This window comes from Lipotes vexillifer, unplaced genomic scaffold (genome assembly GCF_000442215.2).
Source record: "Lipotes vexillifer unplaced genomic scaffold, Lipotes_vexillifer_v1.1 scaffold397, whole genome shotgun sequence".
Lineage (NCBI taxonomy): Eukaryota > Metazoa > Chordata > Mammalia > Artiodactyla > Lipotidae > Lipotes > Lipotes vexillifer.
The window spans coordinates 2,966,847-2,983,757 of record NW_006772681.1 but is presented as its reverse complement, the minus strand read 5'-3'; the positions used below and the strand labels follow the sequence as shown (position 1 = coordinate 2,983,757).

The window sequence follows — 16,911 nt, the reverse complement described above, 5'->3', positions numbered from 1 at the left end:
GGCAGGCGGACTCTCAACCACTGCGCCACCAGGGAAGCCCCTGAATTCTTTTTCTGGAAGGTTGCCTATCTCCACTTCATTTAGTTGTTTTTCTGGGGTTTCATCTTGTTCCTTCATCTGCTACATAGCCTCTGTCTTTTCATCTTGTCTATGTTTCTGGGAATGTGGTTTTCATTACACAGGCTGCAGGATTGTAGTTGTGCTTCTTCTGTCTGCCCTCTGGTGGATGAGGGTATCTAAGAGGCTTGTGCAAGTTTCCTGATGGGAGGGACTGGTGATGGGTAGAGCTGGCTGTTGCTCTGGTGGGCAGAGCTCAGTAAAACTTTAATCTGCTTGACTGCTGATGGGTGGGGCTGGGTTCCCTCCCTGTTGGTTATTTGGCCTGAGGCGACCCAACACTGGAGCCTACCTGGGCTCTTTGGTGGGGCTAATGGTGGACTCTGGGAGGGCTCATGCCAAGGGGTACTTCCCAGAACTTCTGCTGCCAGTATCCTAGTCCTCACGGTGAGACAGAGCCACCCCCCACCTCTGCAGGAGACCCCTTAGCACTAGCAGGTAGGTCTGGTTCAGTCTCCTATGGGGTCATTGCTCCTTCCCTCCTGGGTCTTGATGCGCACACTACTTTGTGTGTGCCCTCCAAGAGTGGAGTCTCTGTCTCCCCCTGTCCTGTCAAAGTCCTGCAATCAATTCCCACTAGGCTTCAAAGTCTGATTCTCTAGGAATTCCTCCTCCCTTTGCCAGACCCCTAGGTTGGGAAGCCTGACATGGGGCTCTGAACCTTCACTCCAGTGGGTGGACTTCTGTGGTATAAGTGTTCTCCAGTTTGTCAGTCACCCACCCAGCAGTTATGGGATTTGATTTTATTGTGATTGTGCCCCTCCTACCGTCTCATTGTGGCTTCTCCTTTGTCTTTGGATGTGGGGTATCTTTTTTGGTGAGTTCCAGTGTCTTCCTGTCGATGATTGTTGAGCAGGTAGTTGTAATTCTGGTGTTCTCGCAAGATGGAGTTTTTTTTCTTTTTTTAATTTTTGGCTGCGTTGCGTCTTCTGTGCTGCGCACAGGCTTTCTTCTTGTTGTGGCGAGCAGGGGCTTTGCTTCGTTGTGGTGTGCGGGCTTCTCATTGCTGTGGCTTCTCTTGTTGCAAAGCACGGGCTCTACGTGTGCGGGCTTCAGTAGTTGTGGCTCACAGGCTGTAGAGCACAGGCTGAGTAGTTGTGGCTCACGGGCTTAGCTGCTCTGTGGCATGTAGGATCTTCCCGGACCAGGGCTGGAACCCATGTCGCCTGTATTGGCAGACAGGTTCTTAACCACTGTGCCACCAGGGAAGTCCTCAAGGTTTTACCAAAACACATTTCTGTGTCACACTCCCAGAGTTTTTGATTCAGTATATTGGGGGTGGGGCTGATAATTTGCATTTCCAGTAATTTCACAGGGTTGTTGATGCTGCTGGTCTGGGGACTACACTTTGATAAACACTGGTTACAGTGAGCCTGGCGCTGTGTGAGAAACTACTGTCAGATGTGGTCTCTAGGCTTGAAGAGGCTGCCTTCGATTTGGGATCTGCCTTCTATATGAAGGCACCTAAATGTGAGTCTCTGCAGGTCAGGTACCAAATGAGTCTGAGAAGTTCACAGGAGGGAGAACTCTCCAGTAGCAGGGAAGTCAGGAAGCTTTTACTGAGCTGTTGTGGTCTTTTGAGCTGAGTGCTTAAGGATCAATGAGTGCCATATTCCAGGCAGGAAAACACTTCGTGTGGAGGTGGAAATGTCACAAGACAGTTTCAGTGGGTGGCAAGTAGCTAGTCACTTTGAGTTGGTGGGTATTGTATGCTGGTAATTCAAAATAAGGTTTGGAAAATAATTGGGCTCAGATTGCTTGGACTTTGAACACTGAAGAGGCAGGGTTTCAGTAGAGGTGGCTAGCCATGGGCAGGGCCTTATTCAGGGCTGGAGGAGCAGGCCGGTGGGTGGGGAGAGAATGTATAAGAAGGAGGCAACCAGCCAGAAGATCTTAACTTCATCGTTGCATTATTCTGTTCCCAACCCTTGGGATTTATTTTTTTTCTTCCATGTTGGGTAGTAAATTGGTCCTGAAAACTGACCATGTTTACTAGTGGTAAATCATTACATGATTACCAGTGGTTCATTGATAATCTTGACAAGATTAACTGTGATTTTTTTTTTTTTTTTTTAATAAATCCCTGGAGCCAAAGGAAAAAAAAATGAGAGAGAGAGAGAGACATGGGTGGGTTCTAAAATGCAAAAGGTTGTAAGTGTTGGTTTGGGTACAGCTAATGAGAACTTTTGTAGTTGGATGCGTTATTTGGCGAGGTAAGATTATTTGGATTTCCAGTTTCAGTTTTTTAGCAGAGAGTGATTTTTGTTGGACTTAAAAAAAAAAAAAGGAACAAAACTAACAATGTAGCGGTCACCATTTAGTGCTTTGGCCTAGTCTCTATTTTGAAATATTGTAATATGCAGCTAATTCATATGGATTTTGAGAGTAATGTGACCTCTAAAAACATAATACCTTTAGCGGATGGTCGTATTTCTTTTAAAGTTTAAAAGATATTACTACTTCTAAGCCCAGAAAATAAAGATTAAGTGATAAACGTTAATAATTCACCAAGCAATAAGTAAATCTGCATTTTCCTTATATCCTATTTTTTTTAATTGAAGTATAGTTGATGTACAATATTATATGTTACAGGTGTAAATATAGTGATTCACATTTTTAAAGGTTACACTCCATTTGTAGTTCTTATAAAATATTGGCTATATTCCCTGTGTTGAATAATATGTCCTTGTAGCTTATTTTATACATAATAGTTTGTACTTCTTAATCTCCTATCCCTATTTTGCCCCTCCTCTGTTTCTTTCTCCCTATGGGTAACCACTAGTTTGTTCTCTGTATCTGTTTCTTTTTTGTTATATTCACTACTTTGTTGTATTTTTTAGATTCACACGTGAGATCATATAGTATTTGTCTTGTCTAATTTATTTCACTTAGCATAATACCCTCCAAGTCCATCCATGTTGCTGCAAATGTCAAAATTTCATTCTTTTTCATGGTTGAGTAGTATTCCATTGTATATGTATATGTGTGTATATATATATATATATATATATATACCACCTCTTTTATCCATCCATCTGTTGATGGACACTTAGATTGCTTCCATATCTTGGCAATTGTAAATAATGCTGTGAACATTGGGGTGCATGTATCTTTTCGGATTAGTGCTATTGTTTTTTTCGGATATATACCAAGGAGTGGAATTGCTGGGTCATGTGGTAATTCTATTTTTAGTATTTTGAGAAACCTCTATACTGTTTTTTCCACAGTGGCTGCACCAGTTTACATTCCCACCAAGACTGTAACACAGTATATCTTTCCATCTTCAGTTTCTTACATCAGTGTCTTATAGTTTTCCAAGTACAGGTCTTTTACCTCCTTAGGTAGGTTTATTCTTCGGTATCTTATTCTTTTTGATGCAACAATAAACGGGATTGTTCCCTTAATTTCTCTGATAGTTCATTGTTGGTGTTTCCTTACATTCTTAATTGTTTTACTGCTCTTTGTTCTTGGGTCTAAGTCAGTGCAAGTTTTTAAGATTTAGTGAAGCACCATAAAAAGGTTTTTTTTGGATGGATTTTGATTTGTATAGATAAAAAGATTTGTAAGATAAAGAGGAAAAGGCAAGTGTACTATTGTTGTCTTGGACATAAGTAACATTGAATGTGATTCTTGAACAACTTTTTAATTCCCATATGTTTATTATTGTGGTTGGAGCTCCCTTGTGTTTATGCTTTGAAAAGTTTTGTTGCTTTCATGAAACTGCAAGTTAAAATCGTATCTTTTTGAATTTTAGGTACTTACACTGTGAAATTTTATGATGGAGTAGTTCAGACTGTCAAACATATTCATGTCAAAGCTTTTTCGAAAGATCAGGTGAGAAATGTGGTTTTATGCTTTGTGGTATGAATAATGCTAATGTTATAGTTTTGTTTCTCAAAGATGTTACATTTGTTTATGATGACAAAATCTTTCCTTCATCTGACATGATTTCACCAGAAAGCAATACACAAGTTTTCAGAAATTGTAAATATTTGTCTCTCTGCCTTTTTCTTTTCATACCAGTTCTTTTCAGAAGTGCCAGTACTTGAGTACCATTACCTGTTATCTGTCTTTTTCCCAAAGCGCCTGGTTGTTATTCTTTTTTCTGTCTTCCTGTGCTCTGCCCACAGAGCTGTTTCCCCTCACAGGGAACTTGCTGAGTGGTTGAAGAGATGGAGATGTTTTCTCCTCATCTGACTTTGTCCTTCAGCTCAGGACCATGGCTTGGTGGTTACGGAGCCACCATTTGGTGTAGATTTGGCAAGCACTTGTGCTAGATGTGCCTGGGTTGAAATTTTGTTTCCTTTTGTCCCTTTCACCATCCATGTACTTGTCTAAGCACGGGTCCTGAGTTTTTTGTTTTTTTTGTTTTTGAGGTATGCGGGCCTCTCACTGTTGTGGCCTCTCTCGTTGCGGAGCACAGGCTCCGGACGCGCAGGCTCAGCGGCATGTGGGATCTTCCCGGACAGGGGTGCGAACCCGTGTTTCCTACATCGGCAGGCGGACTCTCAACCACTGCGCCACCAGGGAAGCCCCGGGTCCTGAGTTTTGATACTGGAAATGTGGTGCACACAGATAGATTCTGGCCATCTGGAAGTGTTGCCTACTTTCTTCATGATTTTTTTTTATATTTATGTCTTAATGAAATAGCTGAGGAGAAAGATTCTGATTGTAACTAATTGTTATTTACTTCTTTGGGTGGTTGTTGATCTGAGAGTATTTGGTAATCCTGGAACCTTCTAATAAATTCTTCTGAACACATATTTAGCAATTCCGAAGCATCATGATACATGATGTTGTTAAAGATAATTTCAAAAGTGTTATTGCCTTTCTGGTTTTCCTCTTCAGAAAATTGACAAAATTATAAAGCTTTAGCCCTGAAGATGTTTTCTCTTTGATCATTTGCTTCTCAGGCATCTAAGGAGCTACACAGCACTCTAAAACATTATTTTGGCCTTCAGTTTGGCAATTTTTGTGTTAAGTTTGTGGAATGAGTTAATACAGATAGAGGACTGTATTAAGAACATGTCCAGAGCTGTCAGATTGTATCTAGAATCTACACAAGTGGAAGTCTAGGGCTCCACATAACAAACGTTCATCTGTTTCCTCTAATTGATAGTACTCATGGTGCCTTAGCTTGGGGATGGGCACCTCACCCTGTGTGGATTTGTGAGTATTCAGTCCTCGATTCCCAGCTGCCTCTGAGTGTCTCATGTCATCTCAGACCTGGCAGATGGTCAATCACAGGCCCATGGCTCCTGTTTGTTTTTCTTTTCCAAGAGGACATAGTGGTTTGGATAAATGACTTCTCAGCTAGGCCACTTACAAAGCAAAATTTCTTACAAATATCTGTCAGACAATTTTTAAAGCTTTTTTCATATAGTATTAGATTGTTTTTTTGTTTTTTAAATAGGATTGTACTGCCCTAAGTGGTTTGATAATCTATATTTCAGGAACATTTATCTTTTTTTGAAGTTATAGAAACAATATATGTTTGCTGTAGAAAATTTAGAAAGTACAGAAAAGCGCAAAGAAAGTAAAAATTGTATAATTCTATCATCTAGATGCAATTGCTCTTAACATTTTAATGTATAGCCTTCTGTATTTTTTTAAAAAGATACTTATGTATATATATTTTTCTTTTCCAAATTTGAGTCATATGTTACTGTTCTATAAGTTGCTCTTTTTTTTTTTTGTGCGGTGTGTGGGCCTCACTGTTGTGGCCTCTCCCGTTGCGGAGCACAGGCTCCGGACGCGCAGGCTCAGCGGCCATGGCTCACGGGCCCAGCCGCTCTGCAGCATGTGGGATCCTCCCGGACCGGGGCACAAACCCGCGTCCCCTGCATCGGCAGGCGAACTCTCAACCACTGTGCCACCAGGGGAGCCCTGTAACTTGCTCTTTTAACAAAATAACATTTTCCCAAGTTCCTAAGTACTGTATGGGAATATAGCTTTTAATGGCTAAGTAGTATTTATAATATATATATATAACCCTACTTTGTGTAACCAGTTTTCTAATGGTCATTTAAGGATATTTGTAAATCTGGGTACACACGTCTGATTATTTTGTTAGCAGATTTCATTTCTAGGAATTCATTCTAGTTCAAAAGTATAAACATAAGACTTTTGACCTAAATTGCCAACCCCCCTTCCTGGTGGTTGCAACTTATATTTCTGCCAGCAGTTACTGAGGAGTGCTTGTTCTCAAACCTGGCTGCTTTCAGAAAATTTTGGAGACTTGAAAAAAATATTTTCTTTTAGTTTCTAACCACAGGGATTCTTTTTTTTTTTTTTTTAAGGCATCTCGCTTCCTTCTTGCTCTGTCTTTTTTTTTTTTTTTTAAGGCCCCTCGCTTCCTTCTTGCTCTGTCTTTTTTTTTTTTTTTTAAGGCCCCTCGCTTCCTTCTTGCTCTGTCTTTTTTTTTTTTTTTTAAGGCCCCTCGCTTCCTTCTTGCTCTGTCTTTTTTTTTTTTTTTTAAGGCCCCTCGCTTCCTTCTTGCTCTGTCTTTTTTTTTTTTTTTTAAGGCCCCTCGCTTCCTTCTTGCTCTGTCTTTTTTTTTTTTTTTTAAGGCCCCTCGCTTCCTTCTTGCTCTGTCTTTTTTTTTTTTTTTTAAGGCCCCTCGCTTCCTTCTTGCTCTGTCTTTTTTTTTTTTTTTTAAGGCCCCTCGCTTCCTTCTTGCTCTGTCTTTTTTTTTTTTTTTTAAATTAATTAATTTATTTATTTTTGGCTGTGTTGGGTCTTCGTTTATGTGCGAGGGCTTTCTCCAGTTGCAGCAAGTGGGGGCCACTCTTCATCGCGGTGCGCGGGCCTCTCACTGTCGCGGCCTCTCTTGTTGCGGAGCACAAGCTCCAGATGCGCAGGCTCAGTAGCTGTGGCTCACGGGCCTAGCTGCTCCGCGGCATGTGGGATCCTCCCAGACCAGGGCTCGAACCCGTGTCCCCTGCATCGGCAGGCGGACTCTCAACCACTGTGCCACCAGGGAAGCCCTAACCACAGGGATTCTTGTTTATTACTTTTCCCTCTGGAACAAATTAAACTTTTACTCACTTTGTATTTAGGCAGTCCTTCCTGCTCCTGGCAAAAATCTGTGTGCCAAGTGTGTGCTTGGTGCTAGGGATCCAATATGAACATGATGTGGTGGTCTCTGCTCTTCTCTTGAGGTCTTAGAAGAAAGATACTTACACAAATGAACTTAATTGTAGTTTTGGAAACTCCAGAGCTTTTAGAGCTGGCTTTATTATGAGACAGTATACTAGGACACAAGATTTTTTAAATGAATTTTGAAAAAGTAATTTAGGAGGAAATTAACCAAGAAGCAGTACTTTCTCCTAATGGGCAAAAACTCAGTAGCTCAGGAACGCAGTAGGTGGCTTGTTCGACTGAGCACAGCCTTTACCCAGTAGAGGAAGCAAAGACCCTGTTTTTGAGATGGAAAATCTTTACAGCTTTCTGGTTCGCCTCTAGTTATCAGTTTGGGTTCTTCTCTACACAGGACATCAGCATCTGCTGGCAAACTGAGCCAGCCTCTGAAAGGCCCTGGGTCAGTGTAGTCGTTCTTGGGAGGAGACAGATGGGGCATGAAGGTATCTCTGTCAAAAAGATTGCTTCCCAGAAGAGGTCCCTGGGGTAGTTGTCTGTCCCTTTAATTATTTTTTAGTGACTTACTAATCAAAAGGGGAGATAGCATTGTCTCAGAAGGAATGAACATGGCTGTTATTTTCTTTAAACTTAGGACTGTTTTTCAAACCTCAGACTATGGGTGTATATTTTCAATGGTGCTTTCCATTACATGACCTGATACATGTCCTCTTTTAATTTCTTTGTCTTCATAAGTTTACAAAAAACCGTCTGATTTTATATTTGCAAGTAATCACAAAGTGTGTTTCATCGCTATTTTGCTCATTTTAGAATATTGTGGATAATGCTAGGCCTAAAGAAACAGAACACAAAAGTCTTTCATCATCTCCTGATAAACGAGAGAAGTTTAAAGAGCAGAGAAAAGCCACAGCCAATGTGAAGAAAGACAAAGAGGACAAAGCCTTAAAGACAGAAAAGAGACCCAAACAGCCTGATAAAGAAGGAAAGTTAATCTGTTCTGAAAAGGGGAAGGTGTCAGAGAAGAGCCTTCCCAAGAACGAGAAAGAAGATAAGGAGAACATTTCAGAAAATGACAGAGAGTATTCTGGAGATGCTCAAGTGGATAAGAAACCTGAAAATGACATTGTGAAGAGTCCACAAGAAAACTTGAGGGAGCCAAAAAGAAAGCGAGGCAGACCCCCTTCCATAGCTCCTACTGGTGAGTTTCCCAAGTGTGCAATGCCAGAGTGTTCTTCTGTGGTCCTTTGTGGTTCTTTACGACTTCTGTACTTCAAGCCTTTTTGTGACTGACTTTGAATCATCCTGTCATCTAAAAACAAGTCATGCCCATAGAGCTGAATTTTATGGGAGGCATATATCCAGGTGAACATAAGTTTCAGAAACATGTCCTTGACTGGGCTTCTGGGGTGACAGATAACTTCACTAGATACTTCAGCTTATATGATAAAGCCTAATAAGCTAAGGCCATTTGCTTTTGCCAATTCAAATGATTTCACTTTAAGTAAGCTTACTAGAACGTAGAATCAGGAAATAGTGTTTTCATGAGTGACATGAAATGGGAAAGGAGAAGTAAATAGGTGTGGGCATCTGGAGGAGGCGACAAGAAAGAACACTGGACCTAGGAACGTATGGGTACATTTGAAATTGAGATCTCTGGAGAGTGATTATGGATCGGAAATTTTCCCTATCCAAATAAAAAGCTGAGATGGCTAATTGGTAGAGTCAAGGCTAGAGGATTTAGGGAAGAATACACAATTGTTTTAAAAAGTTGAAATATAGAATTCTTCTAGAATAGCCAAGTAAGAAACAAACCCTGAATTTTTTCCTAAGGCAAACATTCCTCCTCTAGATTGAGTGGCGTGAAGAACCCCCAGGATCTCTAGACTGAACACTGCCTATAATTATCTGGCAGTGGCCTTCAGACATTCTTGTTTACATGTTCTTTACATAAATGTTGAAAAACTGAATCCCCTAGTTTTTTTTTTTTTTTTTTTTGCGGTACGCGGGCCTCTCACTGTTGTGGCTCACCCTTTGCGGGGCACAGGCTCCGGTCGCGCAGGCGCAGTGGCCATGGCTCACGGGCCCAGCCGCTCCGCAGCATGCGGGATCCTCCCGGACTGGGGCACGAACCTGTGTGCCCTGCATCGGCAGGGGGACTCTCAACCACTGCACCACCAGGGAAGCCCGAATCCCCTAGTTTTAAAGTGATACCTGGGGACTTGCCTGGCGTTCAGCAGTTAAGACTCCACGCTTCCACTGCGGGGGGCTCTGGTCCGATCCCCGGTCGCGGAACTAAGATCCCACACGACGTGTGGCAAGGCCAAAAAAAAAAAAAGTGATACCTGTTTTTTTCTTACAAGATTGAATAGCTGCCAAAGGTTAAATTTAAAATATAAAATGTGACAAAATATATTTTCATCAAAACTGTGGAACTACAGAGTTAGCTCATTTGTTGTTCCCTTATGATGCAGAATGCAAAGCCCGTCCTATATCAATCCAGACAGCTACACCAGACTTAATTTCTGTGGCAGAAGCTCTACCTTTATTTACGTCAAATAAATGTATTAGTACTTGTTCCCAGTAGACAGCCTTCTTACATCTTCTAATTTTAAGGTATGAAGTAAGACAATAGATTGATTTCTTCCTAGATGAAATAAGGCAGTTCCCCCTTCAGTGGTTATAAGTGGGTTTCACTCTCAAGATCTGAGCATGCTGGAATTGTCCCTACGCCTAACTAGGGCCTAGACCTGTGCTGTCCGATATGGTAGCTGCTAGCCACCTGTGGTTACTGAGCACTTGAAATGTGGCTACTCTGAATTGAGATGGGCTGTAACTTGTAAAATACACAAGGGAGGGAATTCCCTGGTGGTCCAGTGGTTAGGACTCTGTGCTTTTAGCACCGAGAGAGGGCCCGGGTTCAATGCCTGGTCGGGGAATTAAGATCCTGCTAGCCATGCAGCGTGGCCAAAACAAAACAAAAAAACCACACTGGTTTTCAAATAGTACAAAAAAAAAAAAAGAAAAAGAAACACCCAGGAATGTAAGATATCTCAGTAAATTAAAATTATTGACTACATGTTGGAATGATGTTTTGGATGTATTGGGTTAAATAAAATATATTCTTAAAATTAATTTCACTTTTTTTAACTTCTTAAAGTGACAACTAAAAATTGAAAATTACCTATGTGGCTTCTATTTATGGCCCTCATATTTCTATTGGACAGCACTGGCTTCATTGGCTTTCTCCGTAGGGTTCCAAGAGAGAATTAAGCTCTAATGCCCAAGGCATCTGTGACCTCTAATGAATTGACTTCTGCAAATTGAGAATGTTAGTAGAATGATAAACCACTCTTGGGAGAATTGAGAAAATAACCTTTGTGTTCTATTTTCAAATGAGGAACCCTAATTGAGAAAGTCCGGAGGTTTTAAACCTCTGGGCAGTGTACCATGTTAAGATGTGGGATATAATAAGCAGGCCTTTTTATTAAGTGTAGGATTTCACACCAGATAGGATCAGTTTAATAGAGAACTGGAGTTTTCCAAGCTTACTGTTAACACTTGCCTGAGGCATTCCTCTCCAGTCAGAATTTTCTGAGGCAGGATCTGGGAATGCTAACTGTTCACAACCTTCCCAGATAATTCTTACTGTAATAAGAGTGTGGGAAACACTGAAGTTCTGTATGGTCAGCCCCAGTTTGTATGTGGTATCAAAATGAAGAAGGTTTGCCAGTATCTAATATATAGTTCAAATCCCCTTTAAAAATTGCTTGAAATAAGTTCATTGACACGGTAGAGTCTTGAGCTCTCTAGATTGTACAGACCTTATTGGAACAGGATCTGAGCTGTTTGGGGAAGGTTGTTTGTGTTTAATTTGGAATGTGTGTGGTCTCCAAGTTCCCACCCTTGGAACAAAATAATGTTGGCACATTGAGAAGATTGAACACAGGAAGAGCCAAAGAGTTCAGCACTCTCATCAGGTTTGCGTCCTCAGAGCTCAGCCTTGTCTCCTTTGGCCATTTGACATTGCAGATCTGAAGCTGCTGGTCTTAGATGAGTCTTTTCTCTCCCTTCCCACTTCCCCTCCCATTTCCTTCTCTTCCTCCCTCTTCTTTCTCCTGGCTGCTTCTTTCTCTCATTTCAACCCTCATCAGACCCCCAGCCCTACCTTTGCCTCAAGCTTCCCAATTTCTTTTCTTTTCTTTTTAAAAAATTAATTAATTTATTTATTTTTGGCTGCATTGGGTCTTCGTTGCTGCGCACAGTCTTCCTCTAGTTGCAGCGAGCAGGGGCTACTCTTCACTGCTGTGTGTGGGCTTCTCATTGTGGTGGCTTCTCTTGTTGCAGAGCACGGGCTCTAGGTGTGTGGACTTCAGTAGTTGTGGCACACAGGCTCAATAGTTGTGGCTCACGGGCTCTAGAGCGCAGGTTCAGTAGTTGTGGCGCACGGGCTTAGTTGCTCTGCAGCATGTGGGATCTTCCTGGACCAGGGCTCGAACCCATGTCCCCTGCATTGGCAGGCTGATTCTTAACCACTGTGCCACCAGATAAGTCCCTCACTATTTCTTTTCTTTTCTTTTTTTCTTTTGCCTGCCTTTTGGATTCTCACCTTTCCTCGTGGGGGAGAACTTCTTAAGTGTTAGGTTTAAAAATACAGAGTGAGGGACTTCCCTGGTGGTGCAGTGGTTAAGAATCAGCCTGCCAATGCAGGGGACGTGGGTTCGATCCCTGGTCTGGGAAGATCCTACATGCCGTGGAGCAACTAAGCCCGTGCACCACAACTACTGAGCCTGTGCTGTAGAGCCCGCGAGCCACAACTACTGAGCCCATGCACCACAACTACTGAAGCCCCTGCGCCTTGAGCCCCTGCTCCGCAACAAGAGAAGCCACTGTAATGAGAAGCCTGCGCACTGCAATGAAGAGTAGCCCCCGCTGGCTGTAACTAGAGAAAGCCCGTGCATAGCAAAGAAGACTCAACGCAGCCAAAAATAAATAAATAAATAAATAAACTTAAAAAAAAAAAGAGTGAGTACTATCTAAGGGTTTAGCTTCTGCACTGCCAAATTATGTCAGGGCTGGATTTTCCACTGTTAAGCAGCCTTGCCTGGCACTGACTATCAAATAGCATAGTCTCCTGAGAATTTTCTGGAATTGTTTTTAAGAGGTTGTAAATGTTGACATTCTTTTTGGTCCTTCAAAATTAGGACCAATGCCAAGCTAACCAATTTAGCAGGTAGAGGTTGAAAGTAATAATCAAGCCATAGTCCTAGGGTACACATTTTAAGAATTAGCCTGCCTGGTAGATTTCCTGAGTATTGTATAAACCAAATTTTGATAAGATTTGATTGTGATAAAAATGACTTTTCTGTTGCCTTTGTACCCTCATATTTTAAAGCAGTCACGTTGGGGTATTTAAAGAGAGGGTTTCAGGAGATAAATATATGAATAGAGCTGGGTCATAGGAGAAACCAAAAAGATTCAGGAGGTCAGTCTGCAGGGTGTCTGCGTCTCCTTAAAGGAAGTAATTTCTCACCCATTTCACTTTTTTTTTCCCTTTTGACTTTAGTAAGAATTCCCTTTGAGGGCCTGTTTATCATGCAAGGATGTGTGTGGATGTTTATATATATGTTTTATTTACATATAATATGAGGATTGGTCACTAAGAAACTACATACCTATTTTTGTGTGGTTTTATATACATTGTAGCTGTGGATTCAAACTCTCAAACTTTGCAACCAATAACATTGGAATTGAGAAGACGGAAGATATCAAAAGGAAGTGAAGTTCCATTAAAACGTCCTCGGCTTGACAAAAATTCATGTGAGTCTTCAGTTTGTGTATGTGTGGCTAGAACTTGACATCCATTGGGTTAATTCCCCTGTGTCCATCTTGTCCCCTATTCCTTATAGGTGCTGATGCTTGTCCTTGAGCACAGGGGCTAGTGTGAGTGGGATGTGGTTGGATCAGAGGAGTTCTGCTAGAGGAAAAATAAATCTCAGAGCACAAGCTGTGTTAATGTTGGGGTCAGTAGTGTTGTCTCTGTACCCATAAACTCCATCTGATATGAATTCCACTGGAAATTTAATGGCTTAGGAAGGGATGGATTTCATATGTTGAGTGAAACTTCAAAAATACTATTTACTGATTTTACTGTATAGTACAGGGAATTATATTCAATATCTTATAATAACCTATAGTGGAAAAGAATCTGAAAAAGAATATATATATATATATATATATGTACACACATACATATGTACATATATATATATGTACATACCTGAAACTGTCACTTTGCTGTACACCTGAAAGTATCACAACATTGTAAAACAACTACACTTTCATTAAAAAAATACTATTTATTGATTTTTTTAAAAGTACCCTGTTGGCTCCAGAAAGGATTTGTGATGGCTCTAAGGCTCTGTAAACCTTACTGACTTGGGAAGTTAGTATGTAGACTTCTATGTTGGAAAGCCCCATATTTTCAGATCATAAATCCTTAAATTAGGAAAATTATATCCTGGCAGAAGGACTGTACCTGTACTTAAAACTATAAACCAGGATAGGGTATTTCCTTTCATCATCGATCTAATATTCTAGAAGTCTCTGGTTGAAGCCCTTATAGAGGCAGCCAGTCCAGAAATCTGTAGTAGCAGAATTATTTCTTCAGGTCTCTTGACTACAACTCTCTTAATGGTTTATAGCCCAGGAAAAGTCAAAAAACTACTCGGAAAACACTGACAAAGACTTATCAAGGAGACGGTCCTCCAGGCTGTCCACTAATGGGACCCACGAGATCCTAGATCCTGACTTGGTTGTATCAGATTTGGTTGATACGGTTACTACTGATCCTTTGCAAAACACATCATCTGGTACCAAGGAGTCTGAAGAAGGTGAGTCAGAGTCTGTTCTGGAATGGTCTTGCCAACATGCTCCCTGTCTAATGAGAATCAGTCTAAATCAATCATTGTGTACTGCCTTATACAAGTTTTAGATGGTCTTGAAATCAAGTTATTGAATTGGCTGCAGTGTTTCTTATATTCTTCGCTGAAGATTTAATAGACAAACTTCTGTTTGCATTTTTGATTGGTTTTGCTTATATGTGTCTGAATGTTGGGTTGGTGCAGTGCTTGAAGAGCCCTGTTCCTGTCTCTGTCTTTCTGATGCCATCTCACTCCAGTCCCTCTGCCTTTTTGATAATATTTCCAGCAGATCCTCCCTTCACTTTAGCTTCTTATTAGCCTTCGTCTTTGATATGCTCACAGCCCTGGCTATGTGTGCTGGAACCTGTGAATGTATTCTTGTATACCATGAAATGAATGGTTTCCTCTAAAAAGACCCTGGCTTTATCAGTTTCTTTTTTGTTTTAAATTTATTGATTAATTTATTTAGTTTTGGCTGCGTTGGGTTTTCATTGCTGCCCTTGGGCTTTCTCTAGTTGTGGCGAGTGGGGGCTACTCTTCATTGCGGTACGCAGGCTTCTCATTGCGGTGGCTTCTCGTTGCAGAGCACAGGTTCTAGGAGCACGGGCTTCAGTAGTTGTGGCTTACGGGCTCTAAGAGCGCAAGCTCAGTAGTTGTGGCCCATGGGCTTAGTGGTTCCATGGCATGTGGGATCTTCCTGGACCAGGGCTCGAACCTGTGTCCCCTGCATTGGCAGGTGGATTCTTAACCACTGTGCCGCCAGGGAAGCCCCTTTATCAGCCTTTTGTGGGACTTTTGGTTCTCAGATTATGTACGTGTATATGTTCCCCAATCTTTCTCGTTTTCTTCTAGGTCAGTTGAAATCTCCTTTGGAAGCTGGCCAGGTCTCATCTGCACTAACTTGCCACTCCATTGGGGATGGATTGGGGCCTGCAGGCTTGGAGTTGAACTGCAAGTCAATGGGCGAAAACACTATGAAAACGGAACCGGCTTCTCCCCTTGCTGAGTTACAAGAGATTTCTACGGTGGCAGGTTCATATTTAGAGTTAACATAATCCTCTTCTTATACTTTTGCTTCTCCTTTGATTGTGAACTAAAAAAAATGGATTTTCCTAATGATTTTTTTTTACCTTTTATTAATAATATTTTCTTATTTTAATGCTATATACATTTTAAAAATGCTATATACTTGTCATTTCTGATATTGCCAATTTGGCTTTCCTCTCTTTTCTTGATTAGTATAGCTAGGGATTTATCAATTTTTGTTGATAATTTCAAAGAACCAACATTTTACTTCAGTTTTCTCTATTTGTTTTTTTTTAATGTCATTGATTTCTGTTTTGATCTTTATTGTTTTCTTCCTTTAAATGTTTCTAGAAACATAGGTCATTAATTTTAGATTTTTCTTCTTTTCCAATATGAGTATTTAAAGTTATAAAATTTCCCACTAAGCACTGCTTCAGCTACATCCTACGAATTTTGGTATGTTGTATTTTCATTTTCATTCAATTCAAAATATTTATGATTTATTTGTTGACTATGGGTTACTTAGAAGTGTGTTGTTTCATTTCCAAGAGTATTGGTTTGTTTGTTTGTTTTTTTAAATTGATTCATGTTTGGTTGCATCGTGTCTTCGTTGCTGCGCACAGGCTTTCTCAAGTTTCGGCGAGCGGGGGCTACTCTTCGTTGCTGTGCGCAGGCTTCTCATTGCAGTGGCTTCTCTTGTTGCGGAGCACGGGCTCTAGGCGCGTGGGCTTCAGTAGCTGTGGCTTGCGTGGTCTAGAACTCAGGCTCCATAGTTGTGGTGCATGGGCTTAGTGGTTCCACGGCATGTGGGATCTTCCTGGACCCGGGCTCAAACCCACGTCCCCTGCATTGGCAGGCGGATTCTTAACCACTATGCCACCAGGGAAGTATTTTATAGATACCTTATTGTTATGATTTATAATGTAATTCCATTATAGTCAAAGAACATACTCTGCAGGATTTCAATCTTTTTTGTTTTTGTTTGTTTTTGGCTGTGCCGCACAGCATGCGGGATGTTCCCGACCAGGGATTGAACCTGGGCTGTGGCAGTGAAAGTCTGGAATCCTAACCACTAGGCCACCAGGGAACTCCTGAACTGTCCCCTTTGTAATGTGAAGTATAACTCTGGCTTTGGTGATTGTCTTTTACTTGAAGTGTACTTTGTCTGATATTACTCCAGCTTTCAAAAAAGGTACTCCAGCTTTCTTTTGTTTTTTGTATGCATGGTATATCTATTTCTATCACTTTTCTTTCAATATAACTATGTCTTTTAAGTTCAAAGTGTGTCTTTTATAGATAGATAGTTGGGTTTGGATTTTAACTGCAATGTTTAGTTACATTAAATGAAATTATTGATATGGTTGCTTTTAGGTCTGCCATCTCGCTTTTTGTTTTCTGTTTATCCCGTGTTTTGTTCTTTTACTTCTTTCTTGTTTTTTCAGGTCAACTGAATTTTTTAAAATCCCATTTTAATTCATCTATTAGCTTTTAGCTCTACTTGTTAGCATTTGTTTTAGAGGTTACTCTAGGCATTATGATATATATATATCCTTTTCATGGTTTAGAGTTAATATTGAACCACCTTATGTAAAATGTTGTATAATCCATTAACACCCCCTTTTTATGCTCTAGTTATGACATGAATTGTATCTATATGTGCTGGAAAGTCCACAATTTAGTATTATAATTTTTGCTCTAAACAATTACGTATTTTTTTTTTTTTTTTTTTTTTTTTTTTTTTTGAGGGGTA

The 16,911-nt window shown here is 40.7% G+C and overlaps 1 protein-coding gene across 1 annotated transcript in view; it reads left to right on the top strand.

The window, feature by feature from the left end:
• The window catches only part of PHF20 (PHD finger protein 20), a 138,312-nt gene that overhangs the window by 52,909 nt on the left and 68,492 nt on the right, over nt 1-16,911 (top strand). The window contains exons 6-10 of the mRNA XM_007447754.1: nt 3,872-3,951; nt 8,026-8,413; nt 12,919-13,032; nt 13,917-14,105; nt 14,988-15,167. Coding sequence (XP_007447816.1) covers nt 3,872-3,951; nt 8,026-8,413; nt 12,919-13,032; nt 13,917-14,105; nt 14,988-15,167 — 951 coding nt within the window. The remainder of the gene's footprint in view (nt 1-3,871; nt 3,952-8,025; nt 8,414-12,918; nt 13,033-13,916; nt 14,106-14,987; nt 15,168-16,911) is intronic.